At 44.2% G+C, this 20,532-nt stretch overlaps 1 protein-coding gene across 1 annotated transcript in view; it reads left to right on the plus strand.

The window, feature by feature from the left end:
• Positions 1-6,163: 6,163 nt before the first annotated feature.
• LOC139371449 (acid-sensing ion channel 1-like) overlaps positions 6,164-20,532 on the plus strand; it is a 453,322-nt gene continuing 438,953 nt past the window's right edge. The window contains exon 1 of the mRNA XM_071111871.1: positions 6,164-6,531. Within this exon, the coding sequence (XP_070967972.1) occupies positions 6,164-6,531 (368 nt within the window). The remainder of the gene's footprint in view (positions 6,532-20,532) is intronic.

A 20,532-nucleotide genomic window follows, 5' to 3' on the forward strand; every position in this document is an offset into this window, starting at 1 on the left:
AGTGATCAGAGACATGGACGGGGGTTGTAGTGAGATTAGTAGGCGAAAAGCCTCTAGTGAAGATGAGGTCAAGTGCATTGCCTGCCCTGTGGGTGGAAGGTGACTGGGAAAGGGTGAGGTCAAAGAGAAAAGGACTGGAAAGAAAGCGGTGGAAAGAAATGAATTGAAGCCGGGCATTCGGGAGGTTGAAGTCGCCCAGTACGATAAGTGGTCAGCCATCGTCAGGAAATGAGCTTATCAAGGTGTCAATCTCATTGAGGAACTCTCCAAGGGCACCTGGTGGACGATAGATGACAACAATGTTAAACTTCAGTGGACAAGTGTGGGTGACAGGAAGGAAGGAATTCAAATGAGGAGATGGACAGGTGGGGGGAGATGGACAGGTGGGAGAGGAGATGGACAGGTGGTGAGGAGATGGACAGGTGGGAGAGGAGATGGACAGGTGGGAGAGGAGACGGACAAGTGGAGAGGAGATGTACAGGATGGAGAGGAGATGGACAGGTGAGAGAGGAGATGGACAGGAGGGAGAGGAGATGGACAGGTGGGAGAAGAGATGGACAGGTGATAGGGGAGATGGACAGGGGAGAGGGGAGATGGACAGGAGGGAAAGGAGATGGACAGGTAGGAGAGGAGATGGACAGGTGGATGAGGAGATGGACAGGTGAGAGAGGAGATGGACAGGTGAGAGGGGAGATGGACAGGTAGGAGAGGAGATGGACAGGTGAGAGGGGAGATGGACAGGAGGGAGAGGAGATGGACAGGTGGGAGAGGAGATGGACAGGTGGCGAGGAGATGGACAGGTGGGAGAGGAGATGGACAGGTGGGAGGGGAGATGGACAGATGATAGGGGAGATGGACAGGACGGAGGGGAGATGGACAGGTGTTAGGGGAGATGGACAGGTGGGAGAGGAGATGGACATGTGGGAGGGGATTTGGAAAGGTGGAGAGGAGATGTACAGGTGGGAGAGGAGATGGACAGGTGAGAGGGGAGATGGACAGGAGGGAGAGGAGATGGACAGGTGGGAGAAGAGATGGACAGGTGATAAGGGAGATGGACAGGGGAGAGGGGAGATGGACAGGAGGGAGAGGAGATGGACAGGTAGGAGAGGAGATGGGCAGGTGGATTAGGAGATGGACAGGTGGGAGAGGAGATGAACAGGTGAGAGGGGAGATGGACAGGTAGGAGAGGAGATGGACAGGAGGGATGGGAGATGGACAGGAGGGAGAGGAGATGGACAGGTGGGAGAGGGGATGGACAGGAGGGAGAGGAGATGGACAGGTGGGAGAGGGGATGGACAGGTGGGAGGGGAGATGGACAGGTGATAGGGGAGATGGACAGGACGGAGGGGAGATGGACAGGTGATAGGGGAGATGGACAGGTGGGAGAGGAGATGGACACGTGGTAGGGGAGATGGACAAGTGGAGAGGAGATGGACAGGTGGGAGAGGAGATGGACAGGTGAGAGGGGAGATGGGCAGGAGGGAGAGGAGATGGACAGGTGAGAGAGGAGATGGACAGGTGGGAGGGGAGATGGACAGGTGGGAGAAGAGATGGACAGAAGGGAGAGGAGATGGACAGGAGGGAGAGGAGATGGACAGGTGAGAGGGGAGATGGACAGGAGGGAGAGGAGATGGACAGGAGGGAGAGGAGATGGACAGGTGAGAGGGGAGATGGACAGGAGGGAGAGGAGATGGACAGGTGGGAGGGGGAGAAGAGAAAATGTCCACGTAGGAGAGATGGTTAGCCCTGTGCCACCAGATGCTGTCGGACTATGAGAGAACACATAGTCCATTGTTATATAGTCCGAAAAGTGTTTGCATGTCAGCAATCACATTTTCAAGTTTGTAACTGTCAAAATACAGAAATCTGAACACTTGACTGCTGACATTGAAAACCAGTTTGGGACTATATCAACAATGGACTAATGAAACAAATACCAAAAAATATCGTTTTTGGGTGGAGTTTTCCTGAATGTTACCAACATTCAGTAGTAGCCTTCAATACACAATACATGATATATACTGTATATTATAAACTGCGTGGTTTGAACCCTGAATGCTGATTGGCTGACACCCGTGGTATATCAGACCGTACACCACGGGTATGACAAAACATTTGTTTACGTTGGTAACAAGTTTATAATAGCAATAAGGCACCTCTGGGGTTTGCGGTATTTGACCAATATACCACGGCTAAGGGCTGTATCTGTAGTACATAAGAACAGCCCTTAGCCGTGGTATATTGGCCATACACCACACCCTTACCACACCCTTATTGCTTAAATAGACTATGACATGCAGTCAATCCTATAGCAAATGGGGATTATATGCATTATGAGCAATTTCATGGGTGAGTACTCTTATCCTCATGGTAGTAGGTTCCTCATACTGCTTTGACAGTATTGCAGTAGGCTATTTGGCAAAAATTCTAGAGTCATTGGTGAATAGGCAACTGCAATCTTTTTTAACTGTTAACAATACTCTTTCTAGTAATCAATCTGGCTTCGGACCTAAACACAGTACTATTACGGCCAGTGTATGTGTTGTAAATTATATTACTAATGCCCTAGATAATAGAAAGTACTGTGCCGCCTTGTTCATAGATTTATCTAAAGCTTTTGACACTGTAGACCATGCAATACTTTTGGGTAAGCTGTCGTCAATAGGACTGGGATTGGATGCCTGTCGTTGGTTTCATGACTAGCTAAAGGATAGAAGTCAGGCTGTTAAGAGTCGACGGCATCCAGTCAGAGCCATTGGAGTTGGTTAAAGGGGTCCCACAAGGTTCTATGCTTGGTCCATTACTGTTCACTCTCTACATAAACAATATCGTTGATGAGATAAGAAAGTGTCAAATTCATTTATATGCTGATGACACTGTCATGTACTCTATCGCTTCAACGGCTCACCAAGCATTATCATTATTGGAGACAGATTTTAAGATATTACAAGGGTCTTTTATACAGCTGAAACGTGTTCTTAAATGCAAAGAAAACACATTTTATGATTTTTAATAGGTTCAAAAGGTTGGTTGAAAATACACTTGCACTTATGAGCTTGGTTCTCGAATGAATCAGGTCTCTGCATATAAATACTTAGGGACATGGTTGGATGATGAACTGTCTTTTAAAATGTATATTGACCAACTTTATAAACGGCTAAAAATCAAGCTAAGCTTCCTCTATAGAAACAGGACATGTTTGTCCTCTACAAATAGAAGACAAATTGTGCAAGCTACTTTTATGTCTGTTATAGATTATGGGGATATTATTTACATGCATGCTACAGCATTAACACTTAAAATCGCTGGATGCTACTTATCATTGCGCACTTAGGTTTATTACGGGTGCTAGCTACAGAACTCACCACTGTGTTTTATATCATAATGTGGGTTGGACTTCGTTGTCCGTGAGACTAGAACAACATGCTTTTTTTTTCGTGTTTGTCTATGAAGCACTTCTGAATAAGCTACCTTCTTATTTACCATCACTCATCAATATTAGAATTATAAATCCTAAAACCAGGTGTCAAGCATGGATTACACTTGAGGCCCATGCGGTTTCCACAGAGTTGGGTATGGCTGCCTTTTCCTGTTACACTCCTTGCCTATGGAATAGCCTGCAGACTAAACTTAGACTGGAGACTTTTGTCCCCCTGTTGCCCATTTTAAACATTTATTGGGTGATTTTTATTTTTGTATTGCTTGTAACTGTTTCTGGTAATACAAGTTCTTGTGCTGTTAGTAGAATAACCTGTTAGTAGAATAACATGTTAGGGGAATAACCTGTTAGTAGAATAACATGTTAGGGGAATAACCTGTTAGTAGAATAACCTGTTAGGGGAATAACCTGTTGGTAGAATAACCTGTTAGGGGAATAACCTGTTGGTAGAATAACCTGTTAGGGGAATAACCTATTGGTAGAATAACCTGTTAGGGGAATAACCTGTTGGTAGAATAACCTGTTAGGGGAATAACCTGTTAGTAGAATAACCTGTTAGGGGAATAACCTGTTAGGGGAATAACCTGTTAGGGGAATAACCTGTTAGTAGAATAACCTGTTAGGGGAATAACCTGTTAGGGGAATAACCTGTTAGTAGAATAACCTGTTAGGGGAATAACCTGTTAGTAGAATAACCTGTTGGTAGAACAACCTGTTAGGGGAATAACCTGTTGGTAGAATAACCTGTTAGGGGAATAACCTGTTAGTAGAATAACCTGTTAGGGGAATAACCTGTTGGTAGAATAACCTGTTAGGGGAATAACCTGTTAGCGGAATAACCTGTTAGTAGAATAACCTGTTGGTAGAATAACCTGTTAGGGGAATAACCTGTTAGTAGAATAACCTGTTAGGGGAATAACCTGTCAGTAGAATAACCTGTTGGTAGAATAACCTGTTAGGGGAATAACCTGTCAGTAGAATAACCTGTTGGTAGAATAACCTGTTAGGGGAATAACCTGTTAGTAGAATAACCTGTTAGGGGAATAACCTGTTAGTAGAATAACCTGTTGGTAGAATAACCTGTGTGTAAATGTAATCTGATGCTGTATTGTTTTGTGTTATCTGTGATGGTTTTGTTTGTCTTGTGTAGTTTCTTAATCATTGTACCTAACCTGTATGTGTAACATGTATATGCAGGGCCCAGATGTAAACGAGACCTTGGTCTCAGTCTGTGTTCCTTGTTGTAATAAAGATATAATAAATAATAATAAAAATAATTGACTATAGGCTGTACAGCATATGGCTGCCAACCCCAACTAACTAACTGACTGTTTCTGCCTCATCTTTCCAAGGATGGGTTATTTGAATGTTCGTCTACATTCCATTCCATTCTAATCAGAAGTATTGATCAGGATTCAGAATGAGATATATTGTTTGGGTCCCATTCCCTTAGTTGTTTGTGGGTGGGTAAGGAAGGCTTTTTTTCTGCCTTGTGTAGGTCTGCAGCCAGACACCTCATTTAGCTCATGTCAGCACTATTACAATCAGCCTCTCCCTGACACTGTTCAGACCATAGACCGGGGTGAATACACAACCACACACTCTCTCTCTCTCTCTTCCCTACCGCCTCAGCGCCACCGCCCCATGTTTTCTACCACTGATGAGTGTTACTTACAAAAAAATACAGAAATACTCTAGTGAATTCGATGCAAGAATCCGTGGTTTAAAAGAACATAATAGGCGAGAATCAGTCGGAGAATAGCGGGGTTCGGAGCTTTAAGTGTTTTCGAACCGACTTTGTCACCCTATTTAAAACACGTGCCTTCCAATCCCCGCTCTTCTCCGATTCGGGCATCAAATTCATTGATCAGGGAAGGAAAACTGTTTATATCGACATCCTCAGAGATTCCCTCTGCCTTTTTACCCCTAATTTGTTGCTTCTGGACTTACATTTTTTTTTCCTGATTATTAAGCATGATGGTCTCTTAAATCGTGTTTCATCTTATCCTACTCAAACGGGGAGTTTATGATGACTGCATTGTTGTGTTTAGTGCTGTTCTAGAGACAGGAGAGGAGGGATGCAAAGGCGCTGTAGTTGCCTGACCGACACGCCGCTCACTGTTTTCTCACGGGTCCGGGACAAGACAGTCTCCAGGTGGGATTTACTAGAGCGGATGGGAAGGGACGAAGCGTGTTGTATGGGCAGACAATTTACAGCATCTCAAAAAAACAAACAGCGTTGTTTGCATTGCATTTTAATATGATTGAACCATATCATTGAACTGCTCCTGAACCATCTTAACTTCATTCAGTCCTTGCTGTGTTTTGGCTGGGAGTTGTTTTTGCAAGCCTGGAAGAGAGAAAGAGACCAATCGGTATTGAAATCTATTCATGCGCGTAAATTGGGACTCTTTTGGACATACTGTATGTTTGCGTTATCACATGGACCGTTTTGAAGGGAAATTGAGCGCAAAATAGGCGACTTCGTTGTGACGAATGTATTGGTAGCCTAGATGGTAGACGGTGTTATTTTGTTGGGGAGCTCAGTGACGCAACATTTCATACTGCCTGGACGAGAAAGAACATAGAAACCCATGCGTAGCACGGCGCGAACTCAGACTCACAGTCAGTACCTTCCTTCCTAGTGTTAGTAACATCCCCTGGTCTAGGCTACTATACCCCTCCATTTCCCAATCCTTCACACTGATACCGTACCGCCTCGTCATGGATCTCAAAGCGGAGTCGGAAGAGATGGTGGACTCTTTCAAGCGACCTCCGGCGATTGAAGTTTTCGCCAGCAGGTCGACTCTCCATGGCATCTCGCACGTGTTCACTTATGAACGGATCTGCATCAAGCGGTGCCTGTGGATCTTGTTCTTCCTGGGTTCTCTCGGGTTCCTGGTCCTGGTGTGTGTGGACCGGGTCCAGTTCTACTTACAGTATCCCCATGTCACTAAATTGGATGAGATAGCAACACCGTTGATGATCTTCCCAGCAGTCACCTTCTGCAACCTCAACACGTTTCGCTTCGGCCGGGTGACACGTAACGACCTGTACCATGCCGGGGAGCTCCTCTCGTTGCTCAATGGAAGGTGTGTGTTTGTGATGTCATAATGTTGTTTTTCTAGTGTGTGTGTTTGTGATGTCATAATGTTGTCTGTCTGTGTATGTTTGTGATGTCATAATGTTATTTGTCTAGTGTGTGTTTTTGTCCAGTGTGTATTCTATATGTCCATATGAGTCTACCTGAAATCACCTGTTAGATATATCTAAGTGTGAAAAGATCCCAGTTGTCAACGGTATGAGTTTCTAATCTACTCCGTAAATATATTCTCCCAGTAACTTTTCATTATAAACTAGCAGACATATTCATCCACCTGACTGTATGCAGCTGTAGTCTACCGTCTGCTCTTAATTATGGTCCATTTTATAATGTGACATATTAACATGAAAGCCTGGTGCATCATATTCATTGAATTCATGTACTGTTGCGCATGCTAGACCTCAGGACACTCTGAATTGCATGAGAACACAAAAGGATACTAACAAGACAAAACAAACAATATCCCTTCAATAGAAGTTTGTGTTCAGTTATCTGAAAGTGAGTAGACTATAACACAGTGGAGCCACAACAATACCAGTTAACCGTTCAACTTATCCCGTTAGCTGTTCAACTTATCCCGTTAGCCGTTCAACTTATCCCGTTATCCGCTCAACTTATCCCGTTAGCCACTCAACTTATCCCGTTAGCTGTTCAACTTATCCCGTTAGCCATTCAACTTATCCCGTTATCCGCTCAACTTATCCCGTTAGCCGCTCAACTTATCCCGTTAGCCGTTCAACTTATCCCGTTAGCTGTTCAACTTATCCCGTTAGCCGTTCAACTTGTCCCGTTAGCCGTTCAACTTATCCCGTTAGCCGTTCAACTTATCCCGTTAGCTGTTCAACTTATCCCGTTAGCCGCTCAACTTATCCCGTTAGCCTTTCAACTTATCCCGTTAGCTGTTCAACTTATCCCGTTAGCCGCTCAACTTATCCCGTTAGCCGCTCAACTTATCCCGTTAGCCTTTCAACTTATCCCGTTAGCTGTTCAACTTATACCGTTAGCCGCTCAACTTATCCCGTTAGCCGTTCAACTTATCCCGTTAGCCGTTCAACTTATCCCGTTAGCTGTTCAACTTATCCCGTTAGCCGCTCAACTTATCCCGTTAGCCGCTCAACTTATCCCGTTAGCCTTTCAACTTATCCCGTTAGCTGTTCAACTTATACCGTTAGCCGCTCAACTTATCCCGTTAGCCGTTCAACTTATCCCGTTAGCCGTTCAACTTATCCCGTTAGCTGTTCAACTTATCCCGTTAGCCGTTCAACTTATCCCGTTATCCGCTCAACTTATCCCGTTAGCCGCTCAGCTTATCCCGTTAGCCGCTCAACTTATCTCGTTAGCCGTTCAACTTATCCCGTAAGCTGTTCAACTTATCCCGTTAGCTGTTCAACTTATCCCGTTAGCTGTTCAACTTGTCCCGTTAGCCGTTCAACTTATCCAGTTAGCTGTTCAACTTCACCAGTTAGCGCTCAACCAATTAGCTGTTTAACGTACCCAGATAGCTGTTTAACATAACATGTTTTTGGGCTCCCGAGTGGCGCAGCAGTCTAAGGAACTGCATCTAAGTGATAGAGGCATCACTACAGACCCTGGTTCGATTCCTGGCTGTTTTACAACCGGCTGTGATTGGGAGTCCCATAGGGCGGCACATAATTGGCCCAGCGTTGTCCAGGTTAGGGTTTGGCCAGGGTAGGCTGTCATTGTAAATAAGAATTTGTTCTTAGCTGACTTTCTAGTTAAATAAAATGTTAGCTGTTCTTTCACACTTACTGTAGAACGTGTTTGGTTACAGTAACTCTCTATGATATAATGAATAAGAAGGTAGCCTAGCGGTTAAGAGTGTGTGAAAAATCTGTCAATTTGCCCTCATTGCAGCTGTAAGTCGCTCTGGATAAGAGCATCTGCTAAATTGCTAAACTGAAAATGTAAGTAAGGGCCTCCCGAGCGGCGCATTTACTAGCTGTGCCACTAGATATCTTGGTTCGAGTCCAGGCTCTGTCGCAGCCGGCCGGCTGTGTGTTTCGAGTCATTGTCATGCTGGAAGACCCAGCCACGACCCATCTTCAATGCTCTTACTGAGGGAAGGAGGTTGTTGGCCAAGATCTCGCAATACATGGCCCCATCCATCCTCCCCTCAATACGGTGCAGTCGTCCTGTCCCCTTTGCAGAAAAGCATCCCCAAAGAATGATGTTTCCACCTCCATGCTTCACGGTTGGGATGGTGTTCTTGGGGTTGTACTCATCCTTCTTCTTCCTCCAAAAACGGCGAGTGGAGTTTAGACCAAAAAGCTCTATTTTTGTCTCATCAGACCACATGACCTTCTCCCATTCCTTCTTTGGATCATCCAGATGGTAATTGGCAAACTTCAGACAGGCCTGGACATGCGCTGGCTTGAGCAGGGAGACCTTGCGTGCGCTGCAGGATTTTAATCCATGACGGCGTAGTGTGTTACTAATGGTTTTCTTTGAGACTGTGGTACCAGCTCTCTTCAGGTCATTGACCAGGTCCTGCCGTGTAGTTCGGGCTCATCCCTCACCTTACTCATGATCATTGATGCCCCACGAGGTGAGATCTTGCATGGAGCCCCAGACCGAGGGTGATTGACCGTTATCTTGAACTTCTTCAATTTTCTAATAATTGCGCCAACAGTTGTTGCCTTCTCACCAAGCTGCTTGCCTATTGTCCTGTAGCCCATCCCAGCATTGTGCAGGTCTACCATTTTAGCCCTGATGTCCTTACACAGCTCTCTGGTCTTGGCCATTGTGGAGAGGTTGGAGTCTGTTTGATTGAGTGTGTGGACAGGTGTCTTTTATACAGGTAACGAGTTCAAACAGGTGCAGTTAATACAGGTAATGAGTGGAGAACAGGAGAGCTTCTTAAAGAAAAACGAACAGGTCTGTGAGAGCCAGAATTCTTACGGGTTGGTAGGTGATCAAATACTTATGTCATGCAATAAAATGCAAACTAATTACATAAAATCATACAATGTGATTTTCTGGATTTTTGTTTTAGATTCTGTCTCTCACAGTTGAAGTGTACCTATGATAAAACATTACTGACCTCTACATGCTTTAGGTAGGAAAATCTGCAAAATCGTTAGTGTATCAAAAACTTGTTCTCCCCACTGTATATCTGTTCTTAGAATTTAATCTGGTATTTACTTTATTATTATTTACCTTTATTTTAACTAATTTAACTAACTAACTTATTTTTATTTTACCTTTATTTAACGAGGCAAGTCAGTTAAGAACAAATTATTTTTGTAGGAACGGCCTAAGAACAGTGGGTTAACTGGCCTAAGAACAGTGGGTTAACTGTCTTGTTCAGGGGCAGAACGACAGCCTAGGAACAGTGGGTTAACTGCCTTGTTCAGGGTCAGAACGACGGCCTAGGAACAGTGGGTTAACTGCCTTGTTCAGGGTCAGAACGACGGCCTAGGAACAGTGGGTTAACTGCCTTGTTCAGGGTCAGAACGACAGCCTAGGAACAGTGGGTTAACTGCCTTGTTCAGGGTCAGAACGACAGCCTAAGAACAGTGGGTTAACTGCCTTGTTCAGGGTCAGAACGACGGCCTAGGAACAGTGGGTTAACTGCCTTGTTCAGGGTCAGAACGACGGCCTAGGAACAGTGGGTTAACTGCCTTGTTCAGGGGCAGAACGACAGATTTTTAACCTTGTCAGCTCGGGGGATTCGATTTTGCAACCTTTTGGTTACTGACCCAACACTCTAACCACTAGGCTATCTGCCTCCCCCACTACCTGCCTCCCCCACTACCTGCCACCCCCACTACCTGCCACCCCCACTACCTGCCACCCCCACTACCTGCCACCCCCACTACCTGCCACCCCCACTACCTGCCACCCCCACTACCTGCCTCCCCCACTACCTGCCACCCCCACTACCTGCCACCCCCACTACCTGCCTCCCCCACTACCTGCCACCCCCACTACCTGCCTCCCCCACTACCTGCCTCCCCCACTACCTGCCACCCCCACTACCTGCCACCCCCACTACCTGCCTCCCCCACTACCTGCCTCCCCCACTACCTGCCACCCCCACTACCTGCCTCCCCCACTACCTGCCACCCCCACTACCTGCCACCCCCACTACCTGCCACCCCCACTACCTGCCTCCCCCACTACCTGCCACCCCCACTACCTGCCACCCCCACTACCTGCCTCCCCCACTACCTGCCTCCCCCACTACCTGCCACCCCCACTACCTGCCACCCCCACTACCTGCCACCCCCACTACCTGCATCCCCCACTACCTATCACCCCCACTACCTGCCGTCCCCACTACCTGCCACCCCCACTACCTGCCACCCCCACTACCTGCCGTCCCCACTACCTGCCACCCCCACTACCTGCCACCCCCACTACCTGCCACCCCCACTACCTGCCACCCCCACTACCTGCCACCCCCACTACCTGCCACCCCCACTACCTGCCACCCCCACTACCTGCCTCCCCCACTACCTGCCACCCCCACTACCTGCCTCCCCCACTACCTGCCACCCCCACTACCTGCCACCCCCACTACCTGCCACCCCCACTACCTGCCACCCCCACTACCTGCCATCCCCACTACCTGCCACCCCCACAACGCACTTTAGATTTTACACCTTTCACATCTTCTATCTCTTCTTTCCTTTCCCTTGATAAACAATAGACGATGGCAGTCAAGATAAAAATTTAAAAAAAAGCTGATTTACTTTCACAGAGACTCGTCTTTACTGATCGTCATCGCTGGCTGTATTGAGGGTATATCGGTAAGGTTACACTATAGGAGTTAGTAGGACACACCGCCATCTTTGAACCAGGACATTCAGGTGTAACATTACGTATTGATTGAAGCATTTGGCTGTAACTCAAGTGTTTATGTTGTTAGTTGTTACTTTAGAATCCAGTGGCGACAGCTAGTCTTCCTGGGGTCCGACACATAACACATAAAATACCTTACAGACAAAAGACTAACAATACACAGTTCGAGAACTGGATGAGATTCTATGGGGTGTACTGAACAAGAGGTTTTGGACTCTCTGTTTGACTTTCAATCAGTTGTTTGTCGTCAGATTGTGCGGACTTGGCTTTTTGCCTATATATCCACTCTCTCTCTCTACACACAATGCATATTCACACACACACGCACACACACACACACACACACACACACACACACACACACACACACACACACACACACACACACACACACACACACACACACACACACACACACACACACACACACACACATGCATATTCACACACACACACACACACACACACACACACACACACACACACACACACAATGCCGTTATTAAACAGCTACCAAAGGACATTACTTCATGTGTAGTTTCAGCGTATCGATCCACACAGCTCTTTCGCCTAAGGCCCCGTAAGAACACTACATCTCTCTCTATTTCTCTCTCTGACCTCGGTGTTCACATTTACCACTAACCTTGGGGACATTTATTGAATGTATTGTATTTAATCACTCGAAGGTATTCGCAGGAATATTCTCAGCTGACACAATCCTTCCAGCGAGGCCTAAGGAAGGACGGACGGACACCTCTAAATTAGCTCGGGGCCTCTAAATTAGCTCTAGGACTCTAAATTAGCTTGAGGACTCTAAATTAGCTCGAGGCCTCTAAATTAGCTCGGGGCCTCTAAATTAGCTCGGGGCCTCTAAATTAGCTTGGGGCCTCTAAATTAGCTCTAGGACTCTAAATTAGCTCGAGGTCTCTAAATTAGCTCGAGGCCTCTAAATTAGCTCGGGTCCTCTAAATTAGCTCGGGGCCTCTAAATTAGCTCGGGGCCTCTAAATTAGCTCGGGGACTCTAAATTAGCTCGAGGTCTCTAAATTAGCTCGAGGTCTCTAAATTAGCTCGAGGTCTCTAAATTAGCTCGGGGCCTTTAAATTAGCTCGAGGCAGAGCGAGAAGGGAGACAATCAGACAAAGAGGAGGAGAGAGAGAGAGACTCAGAGACATTGATAGAGAGTGAGAGAGAGAGGAGCAGACTCAGAAAGCAATTAAGCAGTGTCTGGTAAGCTGTGTAGATAAACCAGTCTTTATCCCAGTGTAATTAGTGGCGTTGGTGAAACCACAGTGACTGTGTCCCAAATGGCAACCTGTTCCCTATTAAGTACACTACTTTAGACCAGAGCCCTTTATAGTACACTACTTTAGACCAGAGCCCTATATAGTACACTACTTTAGCCCAGAGCCCTATATAGTGCACTACTTTAGACCAGAGCCCTATATAGTACACTACTTTAGACCAGAGCCCTATATAGTGCACTACTTTAGACCAGAGCCCTATTAAGTACACTACTTTAGACCAGAGCCCTATATAGTGCACTACTTTAGACCAGAGCCCTATATAGTACACTACTTTAGACCAGAGCCCTATATAGTACACTACTTTAGACCAGAGCCCTATATAGTACACTACTTTAGACCAGAGCCCTATATAGTACACTACTTTAGACCAGAGCCCTATATAGTACACTACTTTAGACCAGAGCCCTATATAGTACACTACTTTAGACCAGAGCCCTATATAGTACACTACTTTAGACCAGAGCCCTATATAGTACACTACTTTAGACCAGAGCCTTATTAAGTACACTACTTTAGACCAGAGCCCTATTAAGTACACTACTTTAGACCAGAGCCCTATTAAGTACACTACTTTAGACCAGAGCCCTATATAGTGCACTACTTTAAACCAGAGTCCTATATAGTACACTACTTTAGACCAGGGCCCTATTTCCTATATAGTGCACTACTTTAGACCAGGGCCCTATTCCCTATATAGTACACTACTTTAGACCAGAGCCCTATATAGTACACTACTTTAGACCAGGGCCCTATTCCCTATATAGTTCACTACTTTAGACTAGGGCCCTATTCCCTATATAGTACACTACTTTAGACCAAGGCCCTATTCCCTATATAGTACACTACTTTAGACCAAGGCCCTATTCCCTATATAGTACACTACTTTAGACCAGAGCCCTATTCCCTATATAGTACACTGCTTTAGACCTGGGCCCAGGGCATTTGGGATGCAAGTTCCAGTTGTATAATTAGTCGTCTGTACAGGATACACAGGGTGTACACCTTCCACCCAAATGCTGACTTGCAGGTTCCTTCTGGACAATGACAATAAGAAATAATACAATGCACCTAAAATGCACCGTGTTGTCGTGCTGATTAACAGATCCCCCCTGCGCTTCCTTTACTCAACGTTTTCTCCTGTACTGAGAGAGACCCCCCTGGACTGTTTTCTCCTGTACTGAGAGAGACCACCTGGACTGTTTTCTCCTGTACTGAGAGAGAACTCCTGGACTGTTTTCTCCTGTACTGAGACCCCCTGGACTGTTTTCTCCTGTCCTGAGAGAGACCTCCTGGACTGTTTTCTGCTGTACTGAGACCCCCTGGACTGTTTTCTCCTGTCCTGAGAGAGACCTCCTGGACTGTTTTCTGCTGTACTGAGACCCCCTGGACTGTTTTCTCCTGTCCTGAGAGAGACCCCCTGGACTGTTTTCTCCTGTACTGAGAGAGAACTCCTGGACTGTTTTCTCCTGTACTGAGACCCCCTGGACTGTTTTCTCCTGTCCTGAGAGAGACCTCCTGGACTGTTTTCTGCTGTACTGAGACCCCCTGGACTGTTTTCTCCTGTCCTGAGAGAGACCCCCTGGACTGTTTTCTGCTGTACTGAGACCCCCTGGACTGTTTTCTCCTGTCCTGAGAGAGACCCCCTGGACTGTTTTCTGCTGTACTGAGAGAGACCTCCTGGACTGTTTTCTCCTGAATGGAGAGAGACCCCCCCTGGACTGTTTTCTCCTGAATGGAGAGAGACCTCCTGGACTGTTTTCTGCTGTACTGAGAGAGACCTCCTGGACTGTTTTCTCCTGAATGGAGAGAGACCCCCCCTGGACTGTTTTCTCCTGAATGGAGAGAGACCCCCCCTGGACTGTTTTCTCCTGAATGGAGAGAGACCTCCTGGACTGTTTTCTCCTGTCCTGAGAGAGACCTCCTGGACTGTTTTCTCCTGAATGGACAGAGACCCCCTGGACTGTTTTCTCCTGTACTGAGAGAGACCTCCTGGACTGTTTTCTCCTGAATGGAGAGAGACCCCCCCTGGACTGTTTTCTCCTGAATGGAGAGAGACCCCCCCTGGACTGTTTTCTCCTGAATGCAGAGAGTTTTGATCTTGGATGCTGTAGACACATAATGTTCCTCTGTTTCTTGTGAGGGCATTGGGTGTGTGTTTGTGTGTGTGCGCGTTTGAGAGAGAGGGAGTTCGTCAAATAAAATAAAATCAAAGTTTGTTGGTCACATACATAGTTAAGCAGATGTTATAGCGGGTGCAGCTAAATGCTTATGTTACTAGCTCCTGACAGTGCAGAGGAAACAAGTACACAATTAATCAATTAATCATTAATCATGGAAAAACAGGAAATCAAAAATGTCAGAATGAATTCAATTAACAACCCAAATAACACTTAATCCAAATGCAATCTGTGTTTATACGCCAACAATATATACTGACAATGATATGTACAGCAGTAGAGCTACAGTTGCAGTCGGAAGTTTACATACACCTTAGCCAAATACATTTATACTCAGTTTTTCACAATTCCTGACATTTAATCCTAGTAAAATTTCCTGATTTAGGTCAGTTAGGATCACCACTTTATTTTAAGAATGTGAAATGTCAGAATAATAGCAGAGAGAATGATTTATTTCAGCTTGTATTTCTTTCATCACATTCCCAGTGGGTCAGAAGTTTACATACACTCAATTAGTATTTGGTAGTGTTGCCTTTAAATGGTTTAACTTGGGTTAAACGTTTCGGGTAGCCTTCCACAAGCTTCCCACAATAAGTTGGGTGAATTTTGGCCCATTCCTCTTGACAGAGCTGGTGTAACTGAGTCAGGTTTGTAGGCCTCATTCCTCCTGACAGAGCTGGTGTAACTGAGTCAGGTTTGTAGGCCTCCTTGCTCGCACTCACTTTTTCAGTTCTGCCCACACATTTTCTATAGGATTGAGGTCAGAGCCTCTCCAATGCCTTGACTTTGTTGTACTTAAGCCATTTTGCCACAACTTTGGAAGTATGCTTGGGGTCAATGTCCATTTGGAAGACCCATTTGCAACCAAGTGTTAACTTCCTGACTGATGTCTTGAGATGTTGCTTCAATATATCCACATAACTTCCCTCCCTCGTGATGCCATCTATTTTTTGAGGTGCACCCTGTGCTTCATAGTTGGGATGGTGTTCTTCGACTTGCAAGCCTCCCCCTTTTTGCACCAAACATAATGATGGTCATTATGGCCAAACAGTTCTATTTTTGTTTCATCAGACCAGAGGACATTTCTCCAAAAAGTTTGTCCCCATGTGCAGTTGCAAACCGTACTCTGGTTTTGGAGCAGTGGCTTCTTCCTTGCTGAGCGGCCTTTCAGGTTGCGTCGATATAGGGCTTGTTTTACTGTGGATACTTTTGTACCTGTTTCCTCCAGCATCTTCAATGTCCTTTGCTATTGTTCTGGGATTGATTTGCACTTTTTAGTGGTATTTAAAGGGCGACAGCACTTCTTGATTTGGCCTCATTTAAGTTTTGGTTCATTAAAAAAGGGTATGGCTGAATTCAAACGTCAGTTGGTGTGTGTTGATGTAGGTGTCTCCTGTGTGTGTTCACAGGTGGGAAGAGTTTGGCAAATTATTTAGCCAATTATCTTCAGCTAGTGTGCAAATGTGGCAAAGTTGGTTTAACTTTGGGTAGCCCATCTCCGGGGCTAGTTAGGGACCGTCAATAAATGACACATGTAAATGAGACAATATTTTCATATTGCACACCTTTTAGTTTCCCCATTCAATATCAGTATTTGCATTTCTACAATTTATAGTTGGTTTGAGGTTAAGTCATTGAAATTTGAGCCATTGGAATTTTAACATATTGTCTACTGTACATTGTGTAATTTACAGATGGTCCCTAACTAGCCCCATAGGGATAAACAAAGTCAACCCAATTTACCACAGGCATTACGATTGGGTCGCGTGCAGCTTCACTTCAAATGGATAATTACTTGTGTGCTGCCAGATGTGGGCGGGATTGACACAAACGTTAATTGACTTTGTCAAAAGTACGTTCATCTCTAGGAGACAGAACGCATCTCTTTCCTGAGCGGTATGACGGCTGCGTGGTCACATGGTGTTTATACTTGCATACTATTGTTTGTACAGATGAACATGGTACCTTCAGGCGTTTGCAAATTGCTCCCAAGGATGAACCAGACTTGTGGAGGTCTACAATTTGCTTGGCTGATTTCTTTTGATTTTCCCATGATGTCAAGCAAAGAGGCACAAGTGTTGGAGGTAGACCTTGAAATACATCCACAGGTACACCTCCAATTGACTCAGATTATGTCAATAAACCTATCAGAAGCTTCTAAAGGCATGACATCATTTTCTGGAATTTTCCAAGCTGTTTAAAGGCACAGTCAACTAAGTGAATGTAAACTTCTGATCCACTGGAATTGTGATTCAGTGAATTATCTTCTTATGGGCAGGTTGGATGCTAGCCAACATCCGTTGAAATTGCAGAGTGCCAAATTCAAAATACAGAAATAGTCAAATTAAACATTCATAAAAATACAAGTGTTATACATCGGTTTAAAGATTAACTTCTTGTTAATCCAGCCACTGTGTCAGATTTCAAAAAGGCTTTACGGCGAAAGCATACCATGTGATTATCTGAGGACAACGCCCTGCTTACTAAAACATACAAACATTTTACAACCAAGTAAAGGAATTACAAAAGTCAGAAACAGGGATAAAATTAATCACTTACCTTTGATGATCTTCATATGGTTGCACTCACAAGAGTCCCAGCTACACAATAAATGTTTGTTTGGTTTCGATAAAGTCCCTCTTTATGTCCCAAAAACTCTGTTTTGTTGGCGCGTTTTGTTCAGTAATCCACTGGCTCAAAGGCGGTCACGACATGCAGACGAATACATCCTAATAGTACCGGTAAAATTCGTCGAAACATGTCAAACAATGTTTATAATTAATCCTCAGGTTGTCTATTGTCTAAATAATTGATAATATTTCAACCGGACAATAGCGTCTTCAATAGAAAGGAAAAATAGCGAAAGGAGCTCTGCTTCATTCTGCATGCCACTTACAAAATGGTCTCATTCTTCCTTGTTTTTCAGAATACAAGCCTGAAACAATGTCTAAAAGCTGTTGACATCTAGTGGAAGCCATAGGATCTGCAATTTGGTTCCTATCCAAATACATACTGTATAGGCATTCAATAGAAAAGTACCCACATCAAAAATATCCCATTTCCTGGATAGATTTTCCTCAGGTTTTCTGCCATATACTCACAGACATTATTGCAACAGTTTTGGAAACTTTAGAGTGTTTTCTATCCAATACTATCATGCATATGCATATCCCAGCTTCTGGCCCTGAGTAACAGGCAGTTTACATTGAGCACCTCATTCATCCACAATTCAAAATACTGCCCCCTACCCAAGAGAGGTTATAAGTGAAATAATCTGTCTGTAAACAATTGTTGGAAAAATTACTTGTGTCCTGCACAAAGTAGATGTGCTAACCAACTTGCCAGAACTATAGTTTGTTAACAGGAAATTTGTGGAGTGGTTGAAAAACGAGTTTTAATGACTCCAACCTAAGTGTATGTAAACTTCCGACTTCAACTGTATGTATTTTCGTCTTGGATTCACCACCAACTGGTAGATTTAAAAATACTCTGATCTTGTAGATTATTTAGGCATTATTATGTCAGGGTTAGGAAAGTATGTATGTATCATAAAAAAAACAGGTTTGGATTTAAGCATTAAAATATATTGAGTCATACTGAAAGTTGTTATATTCAAGTTCAATCCATGAAGTATTGGAAGGTGGAAGATAGTGTACAATAGGGGTTAAACAATAGTTCTATAAATCTAGCCTAATTCTCACTAATCATGGCACTGTATGACAACGGTCCGGTCGTGGTGAACCGTGCGTCAGGCTCCAGGTTGAACATGCTACGTGTGGTCTGAGTTCCATAATGATTACAATAGGCTTCGTGTTCTACATTTTTGCTCAACATTAGCCTAATTTGATCCAGTAATGCTAGTGACCCTCAGGAACAACTACACAGACGTGACAGAGGAAAGAAAGGTCAACGGAATGGAATGATGCAAAATGAAAGCTGGAAGAAATGGAAGAAAACTAACATTAAAGTGACCATTAGAAATGTTTGTGGGTACTATTGACGATGGCATCCGATAGTGGATAATATTTAACATGATATAACATTTGAAAAATGTTCTTCACCTCGGCAGGTCCTACAAAAGCCTATAGCTCGGGTGTCCAAATTTCTTCCACGCAAATTATTAGGGCACACAATAAATATTCGGAATAACGGCACAGCTATTTACAGTCTATTTCACCGTGGAAAAGGGTCCCCAATACCTGTCATGTTGATATGATTTTCAATTTGCTTCCATGTGGCTGGCTTCATATTCGTCTCCAGGGATCACAATATTTTTAAAAATATTTAACAATTGCTATGTGTATTTACAATCCCTTTCTCCAAACGGATTACTCATTTACCTAGCTCTTATCCATAACTGAAATAAATCCATAGCTGTTATCCATAGTTCTTATCCATAGCTGTTATCCATAGCTGTTATCCATAGCTGTTATCCATAGCTCTTATCCATAGCTGTTATCCATAGCTCTTATCCATAGCTGTTATCCATAGCTCTTATCCATAGCTGTTATCCATAGCTCTTATCCATAGCTCTTATCCATAGTTGTTATCCATAGCTCTTATGCATAGCTGTTATCCATAGCTGTTATCCATAGCTGTTATCCATAGCTGTTATCCATAGCTCTTATCCATAGCTGTTATCCATAGCTCTTATCCATAACTGTTATCCATAGCTCTTATCCATAGCTGTTATCCATAGCTCTTATCCATAGCTGTTATCCATAGCTCTTATCCATAGCTGTTATCCATAGCTCTTATCCATAGCTGTTATCCATAGCTGTTATCCATAGCTGTTATCCATAGCTCTTATGCATAGCTGTTATCCATAGCTCTTATCCATAGCTGTTATCCATAGCTCTTATCCATAGCTGTTATCCATAGCTCTTATCCATAGCTGTTATCCATAGCTGTTATCCATAGCTGTTATCCATAGTTCTTATCCATAGCTGTTATCCATAGCTGTTATCCATAGCTGTTATCCATAGCTGTTATCCATAGCTCTTATCCATAGCTGTTATCCATAGCTCTTATCCATAGCTCTTATCCATAGCTCTTATCCATAGCTCTTATCCATAGCTCTTATCCATAGTTGTTATCCATAGCTCTTATCCATAGCTGTTATCCATAGCTGTTATCCATAGCTGTTATCCATAGTTCTTATCCATAGCTGTTATCCATAGCTGTTATCCATAGCTCTTATCCATAGCTGTTATCCATAGCTCTTATCCATAGCTGTTATCCATAGCTCTTATCCATAGCTGTTATCCATAGCTGTTATCCATAGCTGTTATCCATAGCTGTTATCCATAGCTGTTATCCATAGTTCTTATCCATAGCTCTTATCCATAGCTGTTATCCATAGCTGTTATCCATAGCTGTTATCCATAGCTGTTATCCATAGTTCTTATCCATAGCTGTTATCCATAGCTGTTATCCATAGCTCTTATCCATAGCTGTTATCCATAGCTGTTATCCATAGCTGTTATCCATAGCTGTTATCCATAGCTGTTATCCATAGTTCTTATCCATAGCTCTTATCCATAGCTGTTATCCATAGCTGTTATCCATAGCTGTTATCCATAGCTGTTATCCATAGTTCTTATCCATAGCTGTTATCCATAGCTGTTATCCATAGCTCTTATCCATAGCTGTTATCCATAGCTCTTATCCATAGCTGTTATCC

Source organism: Oncorhynchus clarkii, chromosome 17 (genome assembly GCF_045791955.1).
Source record: "Oncorhynchus clarkii lewisi isolate Uvic-CL-2024 chromosome 17, UVic_Ocla_1.0, whole genome shotgun sequence".
Taxonomy (NCBI): Eukaryota; Metazoa; Chordata; class Actinopteri; order Salmoniformes; family Salmonidae; genus Oncorhynchus; species Oncorhynchus clarkii.